Source organism: Photinus pyralis, unplaced genomic scaffold, assembly GCF_008802855.1.
Source record: "Photinus pyralis isolate 1611_PpyrPB1 unplaced genomic scaffold, Ppyr1.3 Ppyr1.4_LG8, whole genome shotgun sequence".
In the NCBI taxonomy this organism is placed as follows: Eukaryota; Metazoa; Arthropoda; class Insecta; order Coleoptera; family Lampyridae; genus Photinus; species Photinus pyralis.
The window spans coordinates 29611400-29639042 of record NW_022170819.1 but is presented as its reverse complement, the minus strand read 5'-3'; the positions used below and the strand labels follow the sequence as shown (position 1 = coordinate 29639042).

Genomic DNA, 27643 nt, shown 5'->3' with positions numbered 1-27643 from the left:
GGGGGGGGGGATGAAGGGGATATCCCCCCCCCAGAAGAATTGAGTTATCATCATACCTATTAGGTAATACTCCGCTCCGCCCACTTTAAAATAAAGGCAATAATATATAGGTATATATAGAGAGCAATTTTGGTTTTGGTTAAAGTCTAAAGTCACTAAAATCTAAATATTCTGTAGTATTCAGTATTCACTATTCAGTGAGTGATCAGTGTTGGCAGTCAACGATTTGGCTATTCGGCATTGATCGGCAATTCGCTACATTGATGCCCAAAATAACAAATAGGTATCAGGTACTTAGTACTGCTACTGATGTGAGGTACCTGCGTCCTGCCTTTCACGAAATGACAAAAATAAGAATTTTAAATTTTAAAAACAGGAATTTTTTTTGCCCATAACTTGATTGAGACGTCTAATCGAAAAAGTACGAATCGTTTTGGATTCTACGCACCCAAATTAATAAGAAAAAGTTTTTTCCCGAGAAATTTTGGTGCAGTCGATTTTTGGTAAAAAAGGAAGGTAATAACTGCCTTTTTTTTCCCAGAAAAAAAAATTTTCTCAGATCGACCGGAAAAAATATTTTCTTATAGAATGTGGCCTGTAGAATCCATAATTTTAAACAGTTCCAAGATCGGACTACTAGATCAAAAGTTACAGCCCTTTGAATTTTTTGTCGAAATTGGTTTTTTGCCCATAAATATACCTATTATTCAAAGTTTTCGTTGACTAATTAAAGCAAAAGCAATAAAGGGGCCTGTCAGCAGTAAGAAATAAAATACCGTTCTAATCTAATCTTTTTCGCCTGTACAATAATAAATAGATAAATGACTACCAGCATCAGCAACCTGCAACCCAATTTCTATTTCTTACCCCCCCCCCTCCCCTTCTAGTACGCACTGGGTGACTGTATGTGCCACGAACTTGTTTAATCCCCCCCCCCCCCCCCCCAGAATAAATTTCTACGTACACCACTGGCAGGTGCAATATTAGGGCTAAAGTGCTATGCTTTGGTATACCCATTTTTAGTGTTTTGCGATATTCTGTCATCTATGAATAAGCTTGCTGCTTAAATTGTGGACATTTGGTTCTACACAGATAGTTTGGTGTATTTAAACTGAATAGAAATTAATGATGAAAAGTTTGGTTGTGCTTGAATTGTTTTAAATGTTAACATTTATTGCTGAAGCACAACGGCGCGAGGGGGGGGGGAGGGGGAGAGTATGATAAGTTTTTGCCACTGTCCCAATACAATAGGTATAGTGCCTGTAGATTTTGCTAAGTCACCTTTGGAATGTTTGTTTACATATTTATTTTTATTTATTTTGCCTTTATTTTTAAGTGGGCGGGGTTTCAGCCGAGGCTGCTCTACCAACCCAACCCACTATACATGAAATTTGAACTTCCACAGGCGACTCGACACTCGACAGCAACTCATTTTTGATCGACCGTTATATGTTTAGAATGGGTTAATTGAATGCGACCACAGTCGCACTAACATAACCTGTATTTCACAACATAACCTCAATTTTATTATATTTTATACAAATATGACCTGTTTTATTATAATACGAGAATATAAACCGACCGACTTTCATGCTGTACACGAGCTTGTTCGCGGTGCTTATTTATCAAACGTATTTACCACTTGGCGCAACGGTTTGACCAGAGAAGTAGATATTCCCATAACTCCTCGCCCCACAATTAGTAATACCATTGCAGATAACATTCCAATTAATAGTAATGTCGGCTGCCGTTTTATTTATTTTTTTCCACGTTCCTCTACTGTATTGTTTCTTCTCCATTCCATTAGTTTTGGGCATAATTTACGTGACCGTCTACACCTCGTATCTCTTTAAGGCGACTGAATTAATGCAAGGTAAAAAACCGTTGCAGTGTTGGGTTGCAGAGGCATGCGAACCGTTCCTTTTTATGCAGCGACCCGAAGATGTATCATATCGGATCATTGCCGACATTAAAGATTGCAAGGAACCTCTCGATATGGGAAACTTTAAACGCACAGTATACTCGTGTAACGTGTCGCATACAGATTTTTTACCAATTTATTTTAGATAATTGGTACAGTGGCGCTGTCACGCCATTTAATCTTCGAAAATTCTATCTGGTTGCACAGATTAGCTGTACAAAAAAGGTGATAAACTTCTGATGATCCTTGGAGTGTAAATTGTTGTTTCTAGTTATCGCAATAAACGTGTTGCACACGCATTGGTGCAAGCATCACAAAGGTGGGGACGCGAGCTTAATTATACTTCTGTAGAAGTTGCACTGTCAGAGTGTCAGGATTCGGCGAGACACTTATTTGTAAATATGGGGTAGTTGCATGTGATTGCCAAAACTGTCTTCTAAATATATAACATTTTTAGGTTTGAGTTAAGGCAAATGTATCATCAGCAACTAATTGGAAGCGCATTGACTTTGTTGATGTATCAATTATCGTGCAATTTATGTAATATAAAGCCCGAACTGTAACAAATCAGCTTTTACTGGCAGTTGGTGTAAAATTGTGAGGAGGTACAATGTCAATTATGGGTCAGTGTTCTGTAAGAATCTGGAATAATGAGAAATGAGCAGAACTACATCTGCAATGTCCAATAAAGTTTTTATATTATCATATTTTGTACTGAAAGCTAAATAAATGTGTATTGTGCAAAAGGTCCACCTTTCTATGAGGTCTGGGATTCTCTCGGAATACCAGCACTTTATTATGGCAATATTATAAAAATTTAAAGGTAAATTTTGAAGTGCAATTATAAGAAAAAAACATTTCAATAAATCTATTGCTGTTTTTGAATCATTTTAGTATTATCTTTGGATGAGGATAGTCTTTGCTTTGGTGTATGATACAAAATTATGATTTTTGTAGTTGCACTAACTACCCACAGATGGTTTTTAGAACTTCATCTTGCTTTATAATCGCTGATAGCTATAAAGGTTTCCTTATGTTTCGCGTTTAGTTACCGATTGGTAAAAAATCCAATACTTACCTATTTTTACGTCGCGTGTGCACTTAGCTTTATTACCGATAATAAAAAAAAAACAAAAGGCAAACCTGCGCTGTCACCATGTGTTATTTATCGCTTACCCGTCTCCGCAGTCCGCGAGTACGTCACCCCATCTATCTTTTGTCCTCGCTCTGCTTCAGCTGTCTTTGTCTGCATCATGCGCATACGTTCATATACCACAGATTGTTTGAACGATGCAGGCGATCACGACGACAGCTTTAACGGCGATGTACAAATTAAATTCGATGAAATGACATGGTGCTTTTTAACAGTCATGTTCATTGTTGACGATCTTCTCTTCGACTTGTTCGCATATTCAATTCATGCTAATACTTACTTCGACCGGCTATAACAAGTGGGAATATATACATGGATAGACGAAATAGTTATTTACTAGTCGTGCTACCCTTTCTTTGAAGGAATTTTAAAGGAAGAGCTAAAGGTAGACTTCTATTTTGGGGGCCATCGCGTTGCTTAGAGAATTATAATCAGTGATAATATACGTATAGGTAGTTAAGGAATTTTTTTTCGTTGCTTGAATGTTGAAGGACCTATCTCAAGTATAAAGAACGTTTGCTAATTATTATAGTTTATTGTGCAATAAAAAGTGTTTTGTTTTGAACCTGAAGGCTGAAGCTCAATAGTGGTACAAAGAGTAGATCAACGTTTCATGTCAAAAATGGCCTATATTATCACACAGTGAAAAAGGTATCGACATTTCTTAATGATCTGCGTAAAATCATTAATTTGAAACACAAAAACTTGACGATATAACAATTTTAAGAGTGCAACGTCATCTCCAATAAAAATACTACAAAAGAGATCACCAGGCCCATCCCTAAAATCACAAACGTTGGTAATAAATGGTGCAGTCTCAGCACAACGGTGGATGTCTCTGTCTCACTGTCATCTTTGGTGAAGTACTTCTCATTCAGATCATTTAGTCATTTGGCATGCAACCCAGATTCCTTTATGATGCCTAAGATGCAGTTCACAGAGTTCAAGAGGTAGTGTCCCTCCAGTCCGTAGAAGGCGAATTTTATCGGTTTGGTGTAGGAGGAATTATAAATGGCTCTAATCTTCTGCATAAGATTCGCATCGGTTTGGAGGTAGCTGGTGGTCCTCGTCAGAACTGCAATCTCCTTTTTACCGGGCAGATTCTCAATCAAGTGGGATACCGGAAAAAATTTCATTTGAGGCTTGAGGATTAAATTCTCCCGTATGCCGTCGGTGATATTTTTGTACAGGTAAATTTCGTCGTCTTCATTTAAAAAGACTGGAATATGCGCGGCAGCGATGTCCTCCACGGATTCAATACCTTGTTCGTATTGCGGGACCGTTAGTTTCTTAATTAAATTGGCATTAAAGGCGGTTTGCATGACTACCGAATAGAAAATGAAGCAAACAAAGAAGCATCGAACAGCTACTCTTGTAGGAGTAAAGCTGGCATTTCCAAAAATTGAAATTGATAAGATAGCCATGAAAATACTTCTTGATGAGTGGATTGAGCTGGTTATTTTGTGGAATGCGCACCATGCTATTAAAGCTGTCATTATTCCACAAATAAACATAATCCACACCTCAAATTGGAAAATAGTCAATAGAACTTTGAGTTGCGACATGTGATCCGGTAGTGAAACGAGCCATACAAAGTTAGTTTCCAGAAGACTTATGGTCTGTTGTATCCGCTCATTTTTCGCGATGAATTCTGTTGTAACATAATCTAATTTCATGCTGTAGCTGAGCGCATTTGCTCTTTTAGGCGGCTTGTTTTGATGATCGCGTATGTTTGCGCGGAGAGATTCGTTTAGAACTGCTGCAGCGAATTTCATCATATCATCCATGTGAGAACTTCTATTCTTTTGGAGCAAATTGGAAACAACTGGGCATTTTTGGTAATTTTTGATGACATCTTGTTTGTATTCGCGTATGATATCAATGGGCCGTGAGCAATTCTGCTTTCGTCCTTCTCTCATTTCTTCCCCGCAATCATTCCTGTAGGTGTATGGAAAAGTCTGGTATAAAGCTAGATTTGACGGACCATAAGCTACCGCGAAGACCCTTAACATAAAGTACCTCCAAAGTACCTTAAATTTGAATGAGATTTGGGTTGATTGTGTTACTAGTATGTAATGGCTTTTTTCATAGTAGCGCCAGAACCACGCTCTGCCTATGACCATCACACCCAACATATCTATTAGATCAGTAAGGTCATACGCAAAAACCACATAGTTACCTCCGTACACATTAGTTGAGTTTGTAAATGGCTTTGAAACATCTATGATCACAAGCGGGTTTGGTACCACTGGAAATGAAATATTTAGTGTGCCATTCGTTACTATGTAAACGGTCGAGTCCTTTTCGAAAACCGTTTCAATTAAATTGGACAAGCAAAGTTCTATAGAATCAAGTTCACCACTTTCCGAAATGATTGGGTTGCTCCCTGAATTAAAACTGACGATGCACACAGAAACTAAGACGAACACTTTTCTGTTCATTTCAACACGTTTTGCGTCTATTTTAAAGAAGAACCTGTAACGAAATAATGCACAGGACCAAAAAATTACTAAATCAATAATAATCCATTAAGCGTATTACCTACGAAGTGCGTTTAAGTAAATTGGATTTCTAGAAAATAAGTAAAAACTACCTATAATCGTGAACGATTTGCATGTACCTATACTTAGTAGACAATATAATAATGATATTAAAGACAAAAGTCGATTCTTTATGTATTTTAGAAGCAAGACTCTTTGCTATATTTTTTGGTAGTTGTCCACTGTATACATCTACCTACTGATTTTCTATAAAGTTGTAGACAAGACCCGGTAGGTTAGGTAGGTATAACTAGAGCGTAAAGTTTTAATGTAATAAAAGTAGGATTTTAAAGTTGTAAAAAATATCAAGGTTCTGAAGTGTCTTCGCAAACAAATGTTGGACATTATATTGATGTAAGTAATAGTTATTTGTACAACTAGAGAAGAAAATGGATTTTTTCAACTCGGGTTCAAAGTCAAATTGAACGAGAGTTGAAAAACACTTTCTTCTCAAGTGTTACACATAATTTTTTTCTGAAACTACAATTGAAATTGAAAAATTATCGTATGCAATAATGAAGTTTGACACATACCAATCTAGATAGGGTGTTTCAGTTTTAAATGTCATTATTAAGGTTAACGCAGCAATTGTTTTTTTTTACTTTCCTCACTAGAGAGGAAAATCACATTTTCTGGAAACGAAAAAAGTATAACGTTTCGGCCAATAACAACACGATAACCCCAACGAGCCGTTTTCTTCGACATTTTCTCCGGAGTCTTCAACTGAAAGCGACAACCGTTCTCAATCCTCGATCCAGCCGATATCTGGTAATCATCAGAGGCAGTTTTCCATTGTACATCAAGGTCGAGTTGGTTGTGGGTCCGACAGTAAATAACCAACCCGCTATACTTACTCAGATTCGGACTAAGGACCGCCGTCGCCGTCATCCACCAAACTCCGCTGGATTTTAAGTGTTGGATAGATCATGCGTGGAAGAGTAATGGACCTGTGTGGAATTGTTGGTCACATCAGGGATCTAGACAGATCTTCAGACAGAAACCTCTTTAATTAACCGAATATACCAATACATAAGTGCATAGTCATTAATCCTGCAGTGCTTTCATAAACGTTGGTAAATACTCTCAGAGTGCGTTACCCGGCAAGTGTACAGAGGTGGCAATTGGCAGACACATTTTATGCGCAAACGTTCGTTCTTTCGTACGACAGTTGAACAGAACACGACTCCGCTTGCTTCTTGACTCCCAAAAACACATTTCTGTCCTGAAACGACCTCAGCAGGTACATCATTAATTATCTACTGATCTTAAAGCTATCAAGGGGTTCGAATGACAACGATATGATGATTGACTGGCGATCATTGCCTTTTGCAATCATGTTCCCAGGAAAAAAGTGTCTAATATTTGACGGGAAATTCAATCGTTTATGATGCCTAACGTTTTTACCGCGTAGTGTACGTACCATAATCTTCGTCTTTCATACGCAGTGTGGGTACCGTGTTTGCTAAAAGTAGAGTATCAGAGCTTACGCTTTAGTAATTAATTATACTCACGGCACAGCCAAGTGTACGGGCAACAGAGAGCTCTCTCGTTTTTATAAACCGGGGCGCAATTCCTACTTAGTTGATACGAAAATTGATCACGAATTTCACAAGAAAGAAATTTACAAAATGGTTCAACGTATTTGCCTTTAAAGTCCTTGTGGCAAACGCACACCTTGCACGAGTCCGAGGGGAAAAACTTCTGCCCCTCTTTGTAGGCGTATCCATCAACTCTGCAGACATGGGTATCTTTCCTTGGACCTACCGAAGGAATGATGAAAATAAAATACGTTATTAAAGGCAAACTTACTTAGGCAAATATGTCCAGTTGAGCAGCACCCGTCAATGTCGTAACCGTTATAACAGCCACTGGGACAGTATTCTCGGTTGAACTCGGGACACTTCAAAATTGGGCACGTCACAAGTGTTCTGAAGAAGCATAAATTAAAAAGGGTCGATTGATACTGTACCATAATTACTCCTCCATGCAGCGGCAAACCCCGTTGCACGAGTTGTTACCTCGACTTGATGTTTGTTCCACCCCCATCGTGGATGCCAAACAGCCACTCGGATCTGTCATATTTCCAGTGGGACAAACAAATCTTGAAGCGCAAGGATCGGACGGTTTTTCTTTGACTGGTGTACATCCGAGCAAATGGTAAATCATCTCGCCTTTGTGACTGCAGACGTCTGGATCATCTAAGAATTGTTATAAATTGGCGTTAAGTAATTATTGACGGACCCTAAAGCTCTGATGCCTACGTTAGGACGTTGTATTTTGTGGTAAGACATTTTTTCAAATCGAGCGTGCAGTCAAGGTTGTATTCGTTTATATTCTATATAAATGGTAAGAGATTCCTTGGAATTGTTAGATTAAGAAATTTTCGTACCTCAATTTTATTTGTTATCAAGGTGCGCATTAATGCAAATGTGACAGTTTCGATGTGATTTATTAAGTTTTCCGTTTATTTGAGAGAGACAAAGGTAATTGTTTGAGGCTATTTTAAATCTTTAAGAAAAATGGTATTAGGTATAGAAATTGTTGAATTAGATAAAAAAAAAATTCTAAGAATTAAGTGCGAACGTGTCGCTTTGAGATTCATAAATCATGGTATTGGTACTAATTCCCTCGAAAGTTAAATGAGCAATGATATTTTGTGCAATGAAATGTTCCAAAAATTCCAAAACTCTGAAAATAATTAACTGTAGGGGTCCAAATTTTTCAGGATTATAACGGATTGGTAATTACTTTATGTTTACCCAATAAAAACTGACTAAATTATTTCAAAGTCAATAATTAAACTATGTGTAGGTTACAGTTTGAAACAATGCTTCCCCTAGCAGACTATAAGAATTTTTCCCAAGAACACATTTTCTCTTCCTTTCTCCACAACGTTTTTTTTGTACTATCAAGCGCTTTTTTAGTCCTTCCGATACCGTGTTGATTTTGCGCTATCCACAAATCATTAAAATTGAGCACAAAGGCCAAACGCTAAAAATCGTAAAACTCCAAATTTTAGTAAAGTGGGCATACATTTATAGCTACGAAACTACTCTCTATGCAAACACTTACACGATTTTGAAAACGACAGTAATATCTGTAGGCAAAAAATTAAACCGATCATGTTTTACGTGTGGTAAAATGTGAACTAGTTAGCGGCGTTAATAGACTAATTAAATACTTATATTTTAATTGTCGCGGTGTTATTGTTTTTGTTGCCAGGAGCCTTGGAGATTTGCATTGAAATCTCGGCGGCGTTTGTTTTAATTATTTGAATTCCGTACATGCCGATTTTTAGCGCATTTTTAAGAATTAAAAAAAATGTGCTATTGTTTGCGTTTTGTCCCTCCGTCCGTCCGCGGACCCACGTCTGCCGTTTCGAACTACTTCTAGGGGAATGGTCCTATAGTCCTGGAATTTTTGCAGTAGGTAGCCTATACCTTGAAGGTGTGCCAGACGGCCATCAAATTTCGCGGTCTAAAAGCCCCCCCCCGAATAATTTCCTGAGATGCTGTTTTTGAAAGTAAAACGTGCATAACTTTTACATACGACAACCAATTGGTCTCAGATTTGCATACGCATGCCTTTAGTAGTGCCAAATTAAACTTTAGAAAATGCGACGGGGGGGGGGGCACAAGTTCTACTCTTCATGCTATTCTAATCAAGCACTCAGATGCTCGTTATAAAAAAACACTATAGGAAAACTCGCCAAAAGTTGACAACTTCATTGCAAGTGTGACAGATAGTAAAGAATTGTATATTATTAAAGAATCGACCAATGCAATGGCAGAAAGACAATTCGAATTGAGAGGGTGGGAGTTTTGCAGAAAATGGGAGATAGGGGAGGATAGTGTGGGAGTTCTTGGATTTACGTGGTACCCTAGTGGAGATATTTTAACGATAAACCCAAATTTGATAAAGCTGGAAACAGAAAATATGGTCGTAACAAAAAGAAAGTTACTGGCAATGACTCAAAAGGTTTTTGATCCAATATAGAATACAGCTCATTGTGGGAGAGAAATATTCCATGGGTTGTCGAAATAGAAGATGAGACAGCAGACAAGTTTAAAAGTTGGGTACACGATTTAATTGAGATTCCTCGTTAAACCATGATTGAAGGATTACATTCAAAGGACTTACATACATTTGCTGGTGCTTCTAAAGATGCCTATGCAGCAGTTGTGTTTTGCCTTATAGCACAAGGAAAAGAGGTTCATTTGCTGGCAGCTAAAGCTAGAGTGGCACCTATCGAAAGAAAGAAAATAACAATTCCTCGCCTAAATGCTAGCTGCCACTATTGGAGCTAGACTGTAATAGGTATCTTGGATAAAGCGAAAAGAAGGGTGAGGAAAGTCAGTTGTACTTGATAATTGTATAGATTTTTCAAACCTCTCCGGCTTACTCATCAAGCCGGTTCAACAGCTTCGGGGATTGAGCGGACTGAAGAACTAATGGCCGTTTGCACCGTTTAAGATTAAAATCCATGGTAACCATTGTCGCAATAATCGTTGCCATAGATTTTAAGCTACGCTAAAGCGATTAAAATTTGTCGATGCAAAAGCCCATAAGAAGTGTTGAGGAGTGTGGAGATGAGTAGCAACACTGCTTTGTTTAATATTTTATGTAGGTAGATCAAGTTTGATCAGTGTACCATATTAATATTTTTCTAATTGTGTTTTAGTATAATTTGTCAATGTAGGCGGTGTATGACAAGTAAAAAGAAAAAGTGTTTGCTCCAAAACTTCACACAGAGAACGCATTTCTTTCGAATAAATAAATTACTCCAAATATCTCGTAATGGTCCGTCCATTCGCTCTTAACGCCACTCCCTGTATAGTATACATTCATGTGTATAAATTTTGTTCACCGGTATGAAAGATGTTCAAAGTCCGCGATGCGCATGCGCGGTATGAATATTGCCTCGTTTACACAAAACTTTGACAACTGATTTTTCGTACATCAGAGAATGTGCGACGTGTATGAGACGTATAAAATGTATTATCATTTTCTAAATTGTTTAGAATTAAATAGGCATTAATTGTAAAGTAATAACCGGTAATGTAAGCGCATTAATATTTTCAATTTTTTAGATAACCGCAAATTAAGGAAAAGTTATCATTTTATTCAATATTTCACTTACATATTTAGAATTTTTATTTTTGAAGTAAACGGCCTTCGTTGTTCTATTAAAACTTCACCGAACGAATTATAATAATAGTCGTACTAAAAGTTTCTCCAGTCTGTGATATAAATCTATCTGCTTTATAGTGATTTTATAATTTAAACTTCTATTAAATGTTGTAGTTGTACATATTAAATTAAACGAAATGTTTCACGGTAAATTGAGAATACACACGTGTCGGGTTGTGCTGTTAACGTCCTTAGTTTGGTTTTTGATCGACGTTATTATATTATCGCTTTATTCCGAGTGTCTCGGCGGTACGTGTAAAAAGGCAGGCGAGTACGACGTTGAAGTGGCCGAGGCTCTGGTTGCAGTTACTCACGAGGAGAAGGACGTTGGCGAAAATCATCTAAATAAAAGGGACGATAATCGAAGGTACTTAAAGGTTTAAGAATGCGAGACATTTGAATTGAAGTTAATAAATCCTTATTATTGTGATCTCATTTTAATCTGAATTTATGATTCATTGTATTTTTATGCCATTGTTTATTGTTTTGATGGACTTTACTTTTCTGTGCCAAATCTACAGGCTGTCTCGTAAAGACGTGTTTGTTTTCAGTATAAAAACAGCGGCGACATACAAACCATCGGAATTAAAAAGATGGAGACCTGCACCGACCGTGACCGGTGTGCCTGGGAAGCCGGGCGAAAATGGAAAGGCTGTACACATCCCTCCAGAGAAAGAAGCGTTAATGAAAGAGAAATTTAAAATCAATCAATTTAATCTTATGGCTAGTGACTCAATATCTTTGAATCGATCTCTACTCGATGTACGATTGGATGGGTAAGTACAGGTACTTGAAAATTGGAAATGTACATATAGGCGGGTTTAGGGCAATGACATGTGCAAACATGCGGAAAACACAAACATTATACAGGGTGTGTCGTTTATTTGGTCAAGTTTTCGTATAAATTATATTTGATTCAATGCATGAACTCCGGTTATTTCAGAGATCTCAAGGTCGAGATGTTTTTCGTTGGGTATGGAATCAACGTGCTAATTTGTTACTCATTAAGGCCAACACGCACTTACCCGTGGCGGAGCGCCCTTTTCGCTCAAATTGGTTAAAATAGGCAAACGCTCACTTGAGCGCGGCGCGGCGCGGCGTATCGACGCATGAAATTAATGTGAGCGAAAAAGGCGCGGCGCCGCGCCTAAGTGCGCGTCGGCCTTTAGAAACAGCAGTAAATTAAAAATTAGATGGGTGGAGCTTACCTGATACCTAAGAAAAAGGACAAATTTCCAGTGGGAAAATAGGGCGTTTTCGATAGTGTTTGAGGATGACATCGAGTTTGTTCTGCTCGTCTAGGGACATAGGTTGCGTTTCAGAGATGAGTAGGACTACAAAGCAAAGTGCATAATGTCGGAATAATGCTGTGATCTAATGTTAACATCATATCTATAATTCCTGGTTCATAACTCTCTGACTACGAAGCGAAAATCACGTCATTTGCATTTCCTGATGTAGAAAAAACTATACGACACTTAAAACCGAATCTCTTCTTGATTATTCGCAATTAGCTAACGAGCACTACCGCGGCTCGACCGGGAGTGCCTTAAAAATCACGCATTGGTGGTCCCAAACCGAATTTCTTTAAAACTCTTCTCCGGATGAGTCCCTCCCTATCTATTTTGATTTACAAAACACCCACAAAATGGCACCGAGCGAATTAAGCTGATTCGTTCAGCCCCACGAGTCGGTCGGCGACCTTGGAAAATAGGTCAAGGTGAAGTGTAACGGACACTTCTCTTGGAGGTGACCTTGAAAAGTAGGTCAAGGTGAATTTCAAATGTTGTTCGGCACTTTCGTTCTGACTTTGGGAAGTAGGTAGAGGTGAAGCTCAAAGGGCATTAGGTACTATATAGGGCCAGTACAAGGTCGCTCGCCACCTGGTTGCGATCTTAAAAGCAGGTCAATATGAAGCTCTACCGGTCGCTCGCCTCCTGATGGTGACCTTACGAATCAAGTTAAAGTTCAAGCAATCGATCAAAGGTCGCTCGCACCCTTTCTTCGTTTTTTCAGTATATGAGTTTTTAGCGCCGCACAGTGGTTCCAAATCCCGAAAAGCTAACCAAAATGTGAAGCTATTGTGATTTTTCTAAAATTATATATCCGGGTTTTTGGGCGCGCTGATTAAGAATCTGATGTTAGATTTTCAAAAAACAAAATGGCGAATCTAATATGGCGGACAAAAATGACAGATTTTGTTGTATTTAAATGAAAGTCGGTATAATGGAGTTTTTGGGCGCGTTAATCTCTTCTGAGGTTAAAATGTTGAAAAACAATATAACGGATAATTACTAATTAATTGGTTTTAAATGAACGTTGGTGTAGTAGGGGTTTTTGGCCGCGCTTATTGCGAATCTGATGTTAAATTTTTTAAAAACAAAGTGGACAAAGGATTCACTATGGCAGATAAAAATAACGAAAAATTGTTTTTAAACGAAAGTTGGTGTAGTAGTGGTTTTTTGGCGCGCTGATTAAGAATCTGATTTTAGATGTTTTAAAAACAAAATGGCAGATCTAATATGGCGGACATAAATGACGAAATTTTATTATAATTAAATGAAAGTCGGTATAGTGGAGTTTTTGGACCCGCTAATTGCAAATCTGACGTTAATTTTTAAAAACCAAAATGGAGGATCCAATATGGCGGATAGAAATTATGAAAAATTTTTGTTTCTAATTTTTTGCACGCTTATTTTACTAACCGTCAGAAGACGATGCTATTACAGCTCGAACATTAGATCACTCTACGACTTTCTATTTAATAAAGAGCAGGTAAAAATTCTGGCTGTTATGACTAGGTGATGAATGCCGGGGAATGCTTCTCAATGGTCAGTTTTGAACTGATCCTTTGGTTTCGGGCTAACGTACAAACGTGTTTTCTCAGCGGGATTTAAGGTGTACACTAGTAACCTACGCTACCAAATTATTAATTTGAAAGTCCCCAGAAACTGTATTTTTTGACTTTTGGCCAGATTTTCTGGATTTGCAGGCATAGGGGCCTTCCTCTGATGGTTTGGAGGTGACTGGCCTTCTTCTTTCTTCTCTTCCGTCCAGCGCCAGAGATGCGCTTTCGTGGTTTTGCGTGCTGAGGCTCGGTGACCTACAACTGAGTTTGAGGGGTATCCTGGGACACTCCCTCTGGTTTATTGGGTGTGTTTGTGTGAGTATTCATGTCAGATGCGTGAAATTTAGTCCTCCCAGCTCCCGAGCCACCACGGCGCCCAACAAGACGCCAGGAGAATATAGCTTCTAGAGGGGTAGCAGAAAAGAGGCGTGGTTTTGCTTCGAGATAGGTTATTCGAAAACGGCATACCTTCAGCTAGTCAGTCTGCTGCCACTAGCCCTCCAAATGTCGCCACTTCAGGTAACTCAACTGTCAGGATCCGTTCATCCGCTATTACGGGTCGCCTCACACGGTCTGGATTCTCACTTGGGGCCGTTATACACAGGGTCGAGCCTATATAATAATATAATCGGTTTTTATTCTTTTGAATGGTTTCCTTCCCATTATAGAACATGGCGTTACACACCCCCTTAATCAGTGAACCACTCAAGTCTCACAACCACGACAAGGTCCAACAATGAGGGGTTCATCAAACTTGCTCAGAGAGAGGATAGATGTTTGCAGCCCGAGTTGCAGCCTATTATTTTGCTATGACTTAATGGCTAGGTCGTGGTTTCAACTGCAGTTACAGAGTGCAATTTCTAAGTGGGTGTTTAATATCAATATCAATTTTTGGTAGTAAGTGATATTTTTCATCGGTCATCGAGGATGGTTACCATATGTTGTGGAGGTAAAGAAAGTTTTTTAATAGGTATAACGTAAAATTCATTTGAGTGGGCGCTGATAACGTGGTTATTGTTTTAATTTAATTAAAAATTGTTATTTGATCAGCGCCTACTTCCATTTTACGCTTTTTAAAAGTTGTGAAACAATATTTTCATGGTCAATTACATTGTGAGACATTTCTGTTTATTATTCGACGCATTGAGATTCGAATAATTTTTAATAGCTTAGATGCTAGTCTAAATGGATGTTACTAATAAGCAAGTAATCTAATTTTGGGGACTATATCTAGGTTGAACAACGGAAAGGAAACTGGACTAGTTTTTGCATTTTAATTATAAATGTTAATGGCTCATTTCATTTCCTGATGCAGTTAATGTAATGTAAATGTGATGCAAATTATTTTGACAGGTGTCTGAAAAAGAAGCTCCCCAAATTGCTACCGACAACATCGATAGTTATAGTGTTCCACAATGAAGCCTGGTCGACGTTGCTCCGAACTGTATGGAGCGTTATTAACCGTTCACCACGACCACTTCTTAAGGAAATTATTCTGGTGGACGATGCGAGCGAAAGAGGTTTGTAACTACTGATAATCACCGCGCCGGTCGTGTTCAGAAGAAACTTTTATACCCTATTTAATCGAGTGATTAGCAAAGATTCCATTGTTTTGTTACGCTTGTGTTCTTTCTTATTTTTTTGAATTAATCTTGATAAGATACTATGGCATGTGGTAATGTTTCCTGCTTTCATAACTAATTTGTTTTCGAGATATTCTTTTCTAATTAGCTTTGCGTCACACCTCGTTTCCTGTAATTGCGATTTTCTATAATCGCATGCAGAACATAAATGACTCGATACACTTGCATTATTGCAACTTTAGGAAATGATTAATTCTCATTCTTTATTGTATGTCAGGCAAGCTGTGAGTAGAATTGAACTTGACCCATAATTTTATGCTTCATTATGTTTATTTTGGATTTACTACAAATGTCTCATTTCTCTTTATTTAAATGAGCTGAAACTTAAAAACACGACTTCAAAATCCAATTAAAATGGGGTCCTTGATCTAAATTTGGCGTGGTGTTTTTTTCTGACAAACAAGTCCTATCAGTAGAAATAAACGTGGGAAGTGCACACAATAAATGTCAGTAAGTAATTATTTCGTCGTGAATCTTTTTATTTTTTGTTCGGCTTGGCAAAACTTTTTACAATAAAACTTATAACAAAATAAAAGTAAAATGCTTTTTCACCTTCTTTTCTTTAAAATCTAGGTCATCCACTTCCACCTTTGTACTGTTCTATAACATGTGTTACTATGTCCTCTTCTTCTTCTCCTCAATTCTACAGTTTCTTTCTTCTTGTCATCTCTATTTCCCTCTCTTATTTTCCGCATCTGAATCTCGCTATTGTTTTAATATTTTTTCTTACTTCCCACAAATATTTTGGTAACCACTCCCTTATTGGGCCGTTTCCGTGTGCGCTCTCTATCTTCACCCTCTGTTGTTGTATTTGCGCATCCAGATTCCTTTTTGCTAGCTCATTTTCCATCTTTTCTCCTACTCCTCTCCTCCTTTCGACTTCAGCATGTCCGTACTCATTTGTTTTGTAATTGTTCTTCTCACATTCCTTTTGCGTCATCCTCGTTTTCAAACCAATTCGCTTTCTCTATTGTCCCTTTCCTCAAATCTTACCCCCCCCCCCCCCCCATCAACCGCCTCTCTCCAATAATTCCTCCCTTTGTCTCATCCTCAGCCTCCTTTTTCCTTAATTTTCACATCTGCGCATTTGCCACATTGTTTTTTTGCAACTCTCTTTTTCTTCCACTCCCCTTCCCAAATCTCATCATTTTCGACTTAACTCTGTTGCTATGAGCACTACGTCGTTTGCGTATGCCAGGGACTTAAATCTTCCTTCTGTCCACTACTATCCCTACACCTTGGCTCTGTCTTAATACTTTTTCCATGTCGCTTAAGTATACAGTGATATTTATGTAGAAGTAACCATAGGAATTGCCTATGTCTACTTTTACATGATAAAAAGTTTCCTGAAAGACGCCTAATTTTATGCAAGCAAAGTAACTACCTACAACAAATGAGGATCTGCCTGTCATAATAATTAATTTGAATATTATCGCTTTGACTTCCCTATTCTAATTTCGGTTTGTGTGCGATGTATTCAACTAAAGAAAAAGTTAATATTTCCAATTGGTATAGTGCCGATAACAGTTAAAGGAGCTTAAGAGAATTTATTTTTATTTTCTGTGAAGCCAAAGCAACAAGATTCAATAATAATTAATATGCCAGCGAGATCTTTATTTGTTTCAAGAAGTTATTTTGGTTGCATAAAATTAGGCGTCTTTAAGGAGACGTTTTATCATGTAAAAGTGGACATAGGAAATTCCTATAGGAAATCCCTATGTCTACTTCTACATGAATATCACTGTAGATTAAATAAGGTTCGGCTAAATGAGCATCCCTTCTATTCTTACTTTCAACTTTGTCTCTTCATGTAGTTTTTTGATTCTGTCCTTTAACTCCTTGTCAAATTTCCTATCTTCCATACTTCTCCCGTTTCCACTCTGTCAAACGCTGCCTTTTAAGTCCATGAAAAAGGCACGTTTTCCCCCCTTTTTTCCAATTCATTTTCCCCCACTATGTGTAACACATAAATGCAGTCGATTGTTTCGCATCCCTTTTCTGAAACCCATGTGTGTCCCTCCAAAATCCTCTTCTCTTCCATTTTTCTTTCTAATCTTTCTATACGCCATAATCATTATAGTAATTTCCCTATAATTTCCCACACAATCTTTACTCCTCCTTTTGAAGATCGGCACAATGATCCTTTCCTTCCATTCTTCGGCTAAACCCTCTCCTTTCCATACCTTGTTTCTATCTATTTATTCACAGGGGAGCCCGACCAGGCAGCACTACCACAGGCCCATTGTGCCTACCCCCTTTCTTTCGCAACTAGGTTCAGAGCCCATTCTTCCCAATAAAGGATGGCATCCTGTTTAGCCTAAGGAAGGTGCTTCACACTCCTTGGTTCCACATAACTCTCGCCAAGGAGCTAATGTCTGTCTCTGAACAAGGCGTCACAGTGACAAACCACATGCTCAGTAGTATCTCGCCACAGAACCTGCTTAGAAGACCCAGATTTTCTAATGGGCTCTGTTAAAAAGGCCCAGGAGTCGAGTTGTTTGTTGCAACTGACCCCTGGTCACCTACCTTTTAATCCTGGCACTGACTTCACCACTACCGTTGGTCGTCCGCCCGTCGAGGGTTCTGGCCTCATGTACTACCAAAAGCCCTTCTACATGTCCATAGAAATGCAGTGGTCTTTTTCTCCCAGGTCCCGCGGGAATCTATGATGACTCCCAAATATTTCACTGACCTGGTCAGACCCAGTTAACGTCTTCGAACGATACTCCTAGGGCTACCACCCGGCAGACATTCCCTTCTCCAATCTGCGCACGAGACTAGAGCGATCTTTGTAGACGTACCAGCTCTAAAGCATTTTGGAATGGATGTAGTGGTCTAAGGACCAGTACCCTATTCCTTATATATGCATCCTCCAGCTTCTCCACTGTTTTTAGAAGAAACGATGATAGGCAAATGGGCCTGTAATCCTTCCAAAAATACTTTTCTGTTTTTGTTTCCCTGGTTTTCTCTTCGTATTCAATCTGTTTCTCCTTCTTTCTGTCTTTACATTTTCTGTTGTGCTTTTGTTTCTGTTCTCTCACTTCTTTCTCCTCTATTCTCCCTCAATTAACGGAGCATGGTAACCCGACAACCCGAAAACTCCACCCTCTGGAGTCTGGACCCTCTTTTTAGTCACGTAGGCAAACTTGACGCGGAATGATCTTATTTAAAATAAACATTTTTTTACGGAAACAACCAATTTTTCCTGATAAATACATTTTTATTATCTCTAGATAATTACATCAAACTTTTATAAAAATAAACGAAGTGCCCAAAAAATTAAATCTGCACTGTTTTAACAAAACAAAATGGATAACGATAATGATAGTCAAACTTAACAAAAGACGTAATCTTTTTACAATGAAGCAAATAAACAAATTACTGGCGTACAAGCTAGACACGCAATAATCGTTTCGTGTTTATCCCTAAAGAAACTCAACCAGATTAATTAAAAGAATTGAAATGAGCATTTGATTAGGAATTAACGATCCGTCATTACTTCAGGCAACCAGACCCAAAACAACAATTCTTCATAATTTCTTTATATCTATTTCTTTCTTTTGTAGACTGTTTTTCTCACAAGTCCTTTCTTTTTTCTCTCCCCTCCCTTCAGTTATTTGTTTCTACGTATTGCTTTTTTAATACTCTATATATTATTCAACTCCTCTGTATTCCCCCCTATTTCTTCTCTTTGTTCCTCTAGTCTCCCAACTCCACCATGTATCTTGTCCATAACTGTGTATATCATTACCATTCTCATTTTCTTTCTCTCCCTTTCCACTCGTCTGACTTGTATCCCTGTATTCGGTTTTCTCTGTTCTTCTGTTGTTTGTGTCTATACCCCCCCCCCCCCCCCCGTGCGCATTCATCAGTTCTCGTCTCTTTTACATTCGCCTCTACTTGCAAGTTTTCTCTTAGCCATTCTTCCATTCTATCTCTCTTTCTCTGTTACTTTTTCCATCACTACTCCCTTTATCGTTATGTTGTTCTTTATTTTTTCTCATTTTTTTACTCTTTCTATAAGTTCTTCTGTTTCCCTTATTCCATTTCTCTTCCCTTCTCATTTCTTCCCTTAATCCTCCTATCTGCCGATTCATCATCTTCTCTTTGATTTTATCTATTTGTGCCTTAGCCACACTTGTTATTTCCTCCTAACTCCTTCCAGTGTGTTCTCCATGTTTTCCTCTTATTTTTGTTCTTCTTTGCCTTTATTTTTAAGGGGGCAGGGTTCTTCAAAAGTCAATAATCCTAATTAGTATTTTTCTTTTTCCAGATCACTTAGGTTACACGTTAGAACAGTACGTTAAGAAACTACCAGTTCCTGTATATGTATTTCGAACGGAGAAACGTTCGGGCCTAATTCGCGCGAGACTTTTGGGCGCGAAACACGTGACGGGCCAGGTGATAACGTTCCTGGACGCCCACTGCGAATGCACGGAGGGCTGGCTAGAACCGCTACTGTCGCGAATCGCGGAGGATCGCAAAACGGTCGTCTGCCCGATCATCGACGTCATCTCGGACGAAACGTTCGAGTACATCACCGCGTCGGACATGACGTGGGGCGGATTCAATTGGAAGTTGAATTTTAGATGGTCAGTTTGCTCGTCACCGTAGGCGCAATTATAACTGTTCGCTGTTTAGGTATCGAGTGCCTCAGCGTGAAATGGACAGGAGAGGCGGCGATAGAACGGCACCTTTGCGCACGCCCACAATGGCGGGCGGATTGTTTTCCATTGACAAGGAGTACTTTTACGAGCTGGGGTCGTACGACGAAGGCATGGATATTTGGGGCGGAGAAAATCTGGAGATGAGCTTTAGGGTAACTTTCCTTTGCATTGAATAAAATCCCCCCTGTGTCTATTTAATAATTGGAGTTAAACATGTAAACAAATAGGTTTGGCAATGCGGAGGAGTATTAGAAATTGCTCCATGTTCTCATGTCGGACACGTATTCAGAGATAAATCTCCATATACATTTCCCGGCGGCGTTTCAAAAATTGTCCTCCATAATGCCGCCCGAGTCGCCGAAGTCTGGATGGACGAATGGAAAGATTTCTATTATGCGATGAATCCAGGTTTGGTGTTGCTTTCAAGTTTTGCAGTAACAAGTATTTTACGCTTACTGTATTAATCCAACGATATTACTAATATGCTTATTATAATCATGTATCGTCAAAGTTGTGCTTTTATAACATGAAGTGTCGTAGCTATTTAATTGTTATTGTTTACACAATTTTTGTATTAACATGGAACATATTCTACTAAATCTTGGATTCCATTAATTTTACTAAAATTACGGACACAGGGTGGTTATCATGACTAGAATTAATTGTATTAACAGATTATTGTTTAATGCTTTTCCAAAGCATGACGTACAATTATTCTATATTCATTTCATCCTTGCTTTGCTGCCTCTCATGCGTCTGCATTATACTCCATGGCCAAGCGTGTACATTGCTATATGCAGTTTTTATCTCAATATGGTATAAAGTATGCAATGAAAGTTATTTGAAACAAATGTGGTTAAAAAAGAAATGCTATAATGCTAAAAGTAGAAAAGGAAATAAAGGAAAATATAATAATAATAATAATAGTATTAAGTCGTAAAATATGGCAATGTCAAACCTCTTTCTTCACCTTTATTTACTATAGTCCGTCTCACCTTAACTTTACATGGTCAACAATGATGCCAAATGTCATCAGAATATGATTCGAAGAAAATTAGCGGCACTTTCGAATCTCTGTAGCAGCCGACTAGAACTGGGTGACAAGAATAGGTCGTCCTACGGCGTATATACTAGGCGGTTTTTTTAATTGGGAAGTGAGACACAATCGAAAAGTGAATAAAATGTAGGATTCTGTGCGTAAGAAAAGACAAGAACAAATAATTACAACAAGGTGATACCAGGAAAACCTTTTATGGACAAAAAACCTGGCATAACCTACACAAATACGAACAAGTAAAATGATTTTTGCCCTAAAGCGAGCAACTTTAGCGTATTTTCTCAGTACTTTCCAAAACGCCATTGCTAAGTGCGCTGTTTTTCTGTAGTAGAAGCATCTAAAGTTGGCATTGCGCAGTCTGCGCATGCGCACATCAGATTCTTACACTTGGCTACACTGCCTTTACTAGAAGGGCATTTTGTTAACCTTGTGGTAGTCTTATGATCTTATTAATCATGGTCTCAGAGACCAAAAAATGAAGTTTTTTGTAGGTAAGTGGGATTGTGGGTAAGAGGGTTCAGTGGATGTGTGCATTACATTCTGTCCCTTTCATCTGCAAGTATTTTAGTGACCTCAGACATGAACAGACCATGAGAAACAGCAAAGCCAAGTTCATTAAAATATGTAGAATAATTGAAAAATAATGACTTATTTTGTCTGTCGCTGTGTGTGAAAAAAAAATTAACCGCACGTTAAATGCCGGGTAGGTGTGGATGTGTGGGGGTATACTGGAGATAGCGACATGCTCGCACGTCGGCCACGTGTTTCGTAAGTCGACGCCCTACTCGTTTCCCGGGGGTACCAGTCGCATCGTCAATCACAACAATGCCCGACTTGCCGAAGTTTGGCTTGATGAATGGAAAAATTTCTACTATAATATTAACCCAGGTCTTTATTAGTGCTTAGTTCTTTTTAACAATTAGTCACACAAATCGCTTTCCTTAATGTTGCTTGCAAATGTTAAAGTTACCCGCAAATCCTTCTTTCATTAGTCATTAGAGAATCGGCTTGTACTTTTTGTCTCAGTAATTTTCCTTTATGGATCATACGTACTTGATCACCTTGTCAGTTTATGCTAACAAATTCTTGAAGCTGAATCTTTCAGGCGTGATTACTCACCATAAATTTAATGAGTAGAGAAAATATGTTACAATTCTTTCTTAATATTCCCACAAATAACTAAGTTATTTAGAAACTATTTCGACCCCACGTTGGGCGCCAAATAAAAAATGCAATGGCAAACGGTCACTAAGCCAGCAACAATTAGACTCCTATAACGCCACCTTCGACAGAACGCGCACATCTTCGTAAAACACCTGCATCTTTTCTCAGCGATAAAACACGTGCGTTAATTAAATTTCGTCTGATAAAAAACTTCTTATCGCAACGACCAAATAAAACTTTTTAGAAACACGCAAATTTGACCATATATACCTTACTTGCAACACCTTATCTAAATCGAACAATTACAAAGTGATAAAATTAAAAAAAAATTACGCATTTACAAACATTTCCAAAAGGAAAAACAAATACTGAAACACAAATTCAAGTAAAAGAAACCAATTTTGTGTTAATTCGTAAATAACCCACCAGATTTGCACTTAAAAATTGAAATAACGTTGTCGAATCTTATTTAAGGTGCTTTACACAACAGTATGTATGATCCATAAATTTATTAATATATCACTCAACATATCTACTCAGTTACAAATACGATTTTATCAAACCTAGGTGCGAGAAGTGTGCCGGTCGGCGACGTGAGTCCCAGAAGAGAGTTGCGTGAACGGTTGCAGTGTAAAAGTTTCCGATGGTACTTGGAGAACATTTATCCGGAATCACAAATGCCTTTAGATTACTTCTACTTGGGAGATGTAAGCGCGCGCGCGCCTCTGCTGTTTTAGCAACTGACCGCCATTTTTCAGATTCGCAACGTCGAGACCCAATCGTGTCTGGATACGATGGGTCGAAAATCGGGCGAAAGCCTAGGAATGACCTACTGTCACAATTTAGGGGGGAATCAAATTTTCGCCTACACCAAACGACAACAGATTATGTCCGATGACAACTGCTTGGACGCTAGCAATAGGTATGGACCCGTGAAGCTGGTGCGGTGCCACGGCATGGGAGGCAATCAAGCATGGGTGTATGACGACGAGGTTAGTTACGATATTTGAGCAAATACCAATTTATGAACTTACCTTAAGAGAGCTGGAAATTCTCTTAAGTCGTGTGAACTCGGACCACTATTTTTCAGTTGTTTCATATTTTGTGAACACGCTTCTCACAAACAGAGACTTTTATGCGCCAACCGTGGTTACAAATCAGGGTGGACATTTTGCGTTAAACAATCAAATTGTTCAGGGGCTGGCCAACCACTGTTACAAATTGGCGCCCAACGTGGGGCACAATTAGCATTTACTCTGGTCATTTTTTAATTGCCACGGTTTTCGGACGTTTTTGGGGAAATGGTTATTGAGGAATTAGAATTGAATATTATTACAACCAGTGGTGGTGTAAGATTTTTGTATGGAAGGGGTTCGACTTCTATGATTTTTTTAGGAGTTTGTAATAGATTCTAAATAAACCAGTGGCAGTGTAGGATTTTTTATAAAGGGATTTCGGAATTCTTATATTTTGTGGAAGTTATTGACATTTTTGAATTGATCGTTGTAATTTAGGAGGATACCAAGGTAGGTTTTTTGTATGTTATATATGAGATTAGGATTTAAGAAGCCTACTAGAAGAGCAGTTGAAGAAAGAAATAAAATACAAGAAAGCTCATTGAAATTAGAAAATTGTTGTTCCAAGAAAGTCAAGACAGCTTTGGGTGTCACGGATTGCAAGAGGGGAATGCTGAAGGGAGCGAGACCAGTCATCAACCCACAGCAGGTCAAGAAAAAGCTAGTGATGCTGAGGAAGACAAGGTACCAGAACCGCAAGTCAGCTATGCACTAGGGGAAATCCAGGAACTGGCCCGCATGATGGAGAGAATTACAAGAAGATCAGGATAAAAACGAGAAAAAAATAGGAAACGATGGAGAAATTGCGTCAAGAGGAAGTGAAAAACATTCAATTAGAAAAGAAGATTAGAGCTGATCAAGTTAAGAGAAATGTGAAAAATGAAGGAAAATCGATTAGAAGTCCAAGCCATGCATACAGAAATCCTGGATTACCATAGGAGGGTGAACAGGGTGCACGCTTACCTATGCCTCAAATTCAGGCCCTTTGTACCTTCCTGCCTAGAGTCGTTAATTAAAGGGTAGAATTTGATTTTTTAGAGATCGTTTAGGGATAAGCTGTCGTTTATTTTTAGTTTGTTGTTTTTCAAATCTCATCTGTTTCGCTTTTAAAAACAAGGAGGGGGTACTGTAACGGAACCAATAATTAATCTTGAATGTTGCTGTACCTGTGAACTAATAATTTCATATAAAGATTGGTTTCCCTCTCCTACAGAATTGGAAGTCTCCTTCGTATACAGATAAAACCCTTAAAGTGTGCTGTTTTAGTGCGGGATGAATCTAATCAGGGCGGTACTCGCTTCCTATAAAATTTCTTATGTACATGGTGAATTTTTGTTTCATTGTCTCGTGAAAGTAAAATTCGTTTGTCCACACGAATTGAGTTGCTTAATCCAAATCAAAAACTGTCACAAATTGGAATCGTTCCCAAAACGCATGGAAACTCGTGAATGTGCACAAAATTATTGCACCCCATTTATTTTAATTTTACGTAAAGTTCAAACGCTATTAGGATTGACTAATTTAAGACTTAGCCTGCTTATTGACTTCATTAACATTAAGAAAATAACCAATCCTCTAGGAAGTTATTTATCGTTCACTAATTTTACTATAATGTTTTCACGGTTATTGTTTTTTACAGGATAAAACAATCAAACATGTGAATACGGGTAGTTGTTTGCAGAAGCCGGATCAAAGTGATATGAACTTACCTTTGTTACGTGCTTGTGACTTTAGCAAAAGCCAACAGTGGATTATGAAAAGTGAATTTAAGTGGCAGGCGAATCGGGTAAATAACGACAGATAGGGTAACTTATATTAATATTTGTTGGCAACGTTAGTTATGATCTACCATACATATCTCTGTTATTAACTTAACTAAATTTTAATACGTACGGATTTCTCTTTCTTTGTCTTACTAGAGTAATCGATAGGGGGTGTTGTGCTTGTCTTTACTGCGTTATGAAATTTTTATGCATCTTGTTAACACATTCTTCTGCGTGGGCAAGGGTGAAATTGTTATATTTACACATATTTATTACTAGTCATACTCTTCTACTATGGGGAATAAGGCTGAAGACTTCTAAGACCCTTTTTTATTGTTTATAATTAGCGACTAAAAATGTGTTCAAAACAAACGGTAGGCAATTTAAGTATACATATCTTTGCCGAATATACTTTGTTATTAAAGGGACCTGTACGAATGTCTCTCCATAATTTCAAGTAGCACAATTCTTTGCAAAAAGCTCGGTAGTTCATCAGTATTATGGTAAATTTCTTTAACGATAACTAAAAAAGGAATATACAGGGTATTACCAAAATAGTGCCAAACTCTTGTTTGCTGTTGTCAGATTCCTTTAGTAACAGAATATAAGAACCGGTTTGAGCTTAAAATGAAAACTCTTAACATTCCAAACGCATTTATCCTTGAAGTCGAACTACATTGTATTAGGATTGCTTTAGCTTTACTCGTGTTTGCTCAAATGACTGGTCATTTATTTACCATTCCACTTGTGTTTTAAATCTTCATACCGAACGTTGCCAACTGAAGTGTTTGTAACTGGTCGTTACATGATCGAAATTTCTTCCTAGTTCTAAAAGACTTCAGAAATGTATTAAAAATATCATAAAATATTTACAAGTAAGTACTGCCAGGTTGTACATATAGCTTTAGACGCAGCTCATAAATGGTTTGAAATTGAAAATCTTGTCGAAAATTTCACTACTATTTATCTATTGTAGCATATCATAATGGAGCAATGTGTGAAGTACTACTCTCAAACTAGATTATTTTTTTATTATCAAAACCCAACAACTCGGATTGTCTCAACTTACCAGTACTTAATGCTTACGAACGCCGTAATTTTAAATCTAGATGTGACTTTTTTCTTGCATACGTTTTAACATCCGAAACATGGATTTTAGCTCGAACTAAATTTCTTTGGACGGTTGACGAGTATTTGCAAGCTTGTTGGTATTTTGTGATTATTTAAAAACTAGTGAATCGTTTTTGTTGTGTATATTTATTTGATTCAAGTTTGTGTGATTGAATCGACGATTGTATATTTTATTACATCCTTTTCATAGAATAATTACCACTAAAACATATCGACATCGAAAGTATTCTTGGCTCATTTAGTTGTATAATTTAGTTTTAAGCATTTTGTTACATTGTAAAACAACCATTCAACTATTGTTAGTGTAAAATTACCAACTTTGTTAGATATTTATATATTTTTTTTTGTCTTTATTTGCGACGTACCAAATTTTATAGGCTAGGTGGTGGTGCAATCCATAGCTTATATTCTAAATTAAATTCTAATTGACAGTACATTGTATTTTCAAATTAAATTTCAGGCAAAAAGTGTAGAGCACCTTCTATCCCTCGAAGCTAAAAATTTCCCCAAACCAGTATGGCTAATACCCAGTGCATTACCACTGAGTAGTGGAGAGTAGTAGACCGCAAGGAGGTTCCTAAAGGGCAGCAGGTAGTTGTCCTGATTGACCAGACTGTCTGTGGGCGTTGTCCATATTTGAACTTTTGCAGGATAATCTTATTCAAAACCATAGGAGAACCGAAGGCCGACAGATATGATCCCGCTTAGGAAAATATTGCTGTGCACTTTAATTTTGTTTTAGCATTTACCAGTAGCCGGCCGCCGCTTGACCTTTAGAATTCCTGGAGCTGCCGTTTATTCCGGTTGGGTTTGCCCGAGGCTTCCGAGAGCGATCCCCCAAAGCCGCTGCTACTGCCGCCCTTGACCAGGGGTAAGGCCGTATACCCTTGGTGGCGCCCGAGTCCTTCCTTTGGTCCATCCCGCCAACACAGAACACCCAGGTTGCTGCCGACACTTTCGTTACCAATGACCATTTCCAATAAAATGCGTATACAAAATACATATCATTCATTCTGTTGTCCTAAAATTTTCACATTAAAAAAAAACTTAAAACTGCTATTGAACGATACCATAATCACTACTCTATATTGTGGTTATTATTACAGTACATATTTTTCCTAAATCTTGCTTCGATCCCCCGTCCACCTGCGTGTGATTTCGTGTATGTAGTGTTTATAGGTTATGTAGCTACTTTCCACTGATCCATTTAATTATTCCAAAGGCAAGTCTTACAGACCAATCACTCTCATTGTGTGTAATCAAGTTATGACTAAACCCAAGGATGCTATATAATATAAGGATTGCTCGATCCCTATACTTGTAATGTTGCCCGAGTTTAAGTCATATGTGACGTCACCAACGGACCTGGCTGTCAGAATTGACAGTTATAATTTGCTAAGTTGTCAACGTTTTACATTAGCGTTATAACTGTGTGTATGTGTTCGCTATATTGGAACAAAAATGCTTGGACGCCGGCGTGCAGTATTGGA

General features: G+C 38.1%; 3 protein-coding genes across 5 annotated transcripts; 2 read left to right on the top strand and 1 right to left on the bottom strand.

The window, feature by feature from the left end:
* Positions 1-1480: 1480 nt before the first annotated feature.
* LOC116178776 lies at positions 1481-2666 on the top strand. Its single transcript, XM_031498378.1, has 5 exons — positions 1481-1667; positions 1717-2016; positions 2067-2146; positions 2193-2327; positions 2379-2666. Exons 1-5 carry the CDS (start codon positions 1545-1547, stop codon positions 2482-2484), a joined length of 744 nt encoding a protein of 247 aa, XP_031354238.1. The 5' UTR covers positions 1481-1544; the 3' UTR covers positions 2485-2666.
* Positions 2667-6602: 3936 nt separating this feature from the next.
* Positions 6603-8911, bottom strand: LOC116179670. Of its 2 annotated transcripts, none has more exons than XM_031499482.1 (6): positions 8687-8883; positions 7593-7812; positions 7424-7542; positions 7126-7374; positions 7035-7076; positions 6603-6836 (listed from the first exon to the last, which is right to left on the bottom strand). In XM_031499482.1, exons 1-6 carry the CDS (start codon positions 8736-8738, stop codon positions 6676-6678), a joined length of 843 nt encoding a protein of 280 aa, XP_031355342.1. In that variant the 5' UTR covers positions 8739-8883; the 3' UTR covers positions 6603-6675. The 2 variants fall into 2 exon arrangements, with proteins under 2 accessions (XP_031355342.1, XP_031355343.1); XM_031499483.1 differs by having other exon boundaries at positions 6610-6831; positions 8687-8911.
* Positions 8912-10565: 1654 nt separating this feature from the next.
* On the top strand, positions 10566-26587 carry LOC116177838 (polypeptide N-acetylgalactosaminyltransferase 5). Of its 2 annotated transcripts, none has more exons than XM_031496971.1 (9): positions 10566-11171; positions 11356-11580; positions 15006-15172; positions 19569-19887; positions 19937-20114; positions 21727-21907; positions 22751-22890; positions 22942-23175; positions 24899-26587. In XM_031496971.1, exons 1-9 carry the CDS (start codon positions 10942-10944, stop codon positions 25061-25063), a joined length of 1839 nt encoding a protein of 612 aa, XP_031352831.1. In that variant the 5' UTR covers positions 10566-10941; the 3' UTR covers positions 25064-26587. The 2 variants fall into 2 exon arrangements, with proteins under 2 accessions (XP_031352831.1, XP_031352830.1); XM_031496970.1 differs by lacking the exon at positions 21727-21907 and adding an exon at positions 20190-20370 and having other exon boundaries at positions 10567-11171.
* The last annotated feature ends 1056 nt before the right edge of the window (positions 26588-27643 follow it).

Coding starts and splice junctions, on each gene's coding strand:
- LOC116179670 (XM_031499482.1), bottom strand. CDS start 8,738: ATGATCGGTTTAATTTTTTGCCTACAGATATTACTGTCGTTTTCAAAA. Junction 7,375..7,423: donor AACTGGACATATTTGCCTAA/GTAAGTTTGCCT, acceptor TTCCTTCGGTAG/GTCCAAGGAAAGATACCCAT. Junction 7,077..7,125: donor CCCGTACACTTGGCTGTGCC/GTGAGTATAATT, acceptor CTCTACTTTTAG/CAAACACGGTACCCACACTG.
- LOC116178776 (XM_031498378.1), top strand. CDS start 1,545: ATGACCTGTTTTATTATAATACGAGAATATAAACCGACCGACTTTCAT. Junction 1,668..1,716: donor GCAACGGTTTGACCAGAGAA/GTAGATATTCCC, acceptor ATACCATTGCAG/ATAACATTCCAATTAATAGT. Junction 2,017..2,066: donor TGGGAAACTTTAAACGCACA/GTATACTCGTGT, acceptor AATTTATTTTAG/ATAATTGGTACAGTGGCGCT.
- LOC116177838 (XM_031496971.1), top strand. CDS start 10,942: ATGTTTCACGGTAAATTGAGAATACACACGTGTCGGGTTGTGCTGTTA. Junction 21,908..22,750: donor CTACTATAATATTAACCCAG/GTCTTTATTAGT, acceptor TATCAAACCTAG/GTGCGAGAAGTGTGCCGGTC. Junction 22,891..22,941: donor ATTACTTCTACTTGGGAGAT/GTAAGCGCGCGC, acceptor GCCATTTTTCAG/ATTCGCAACGTCGAGACCCA.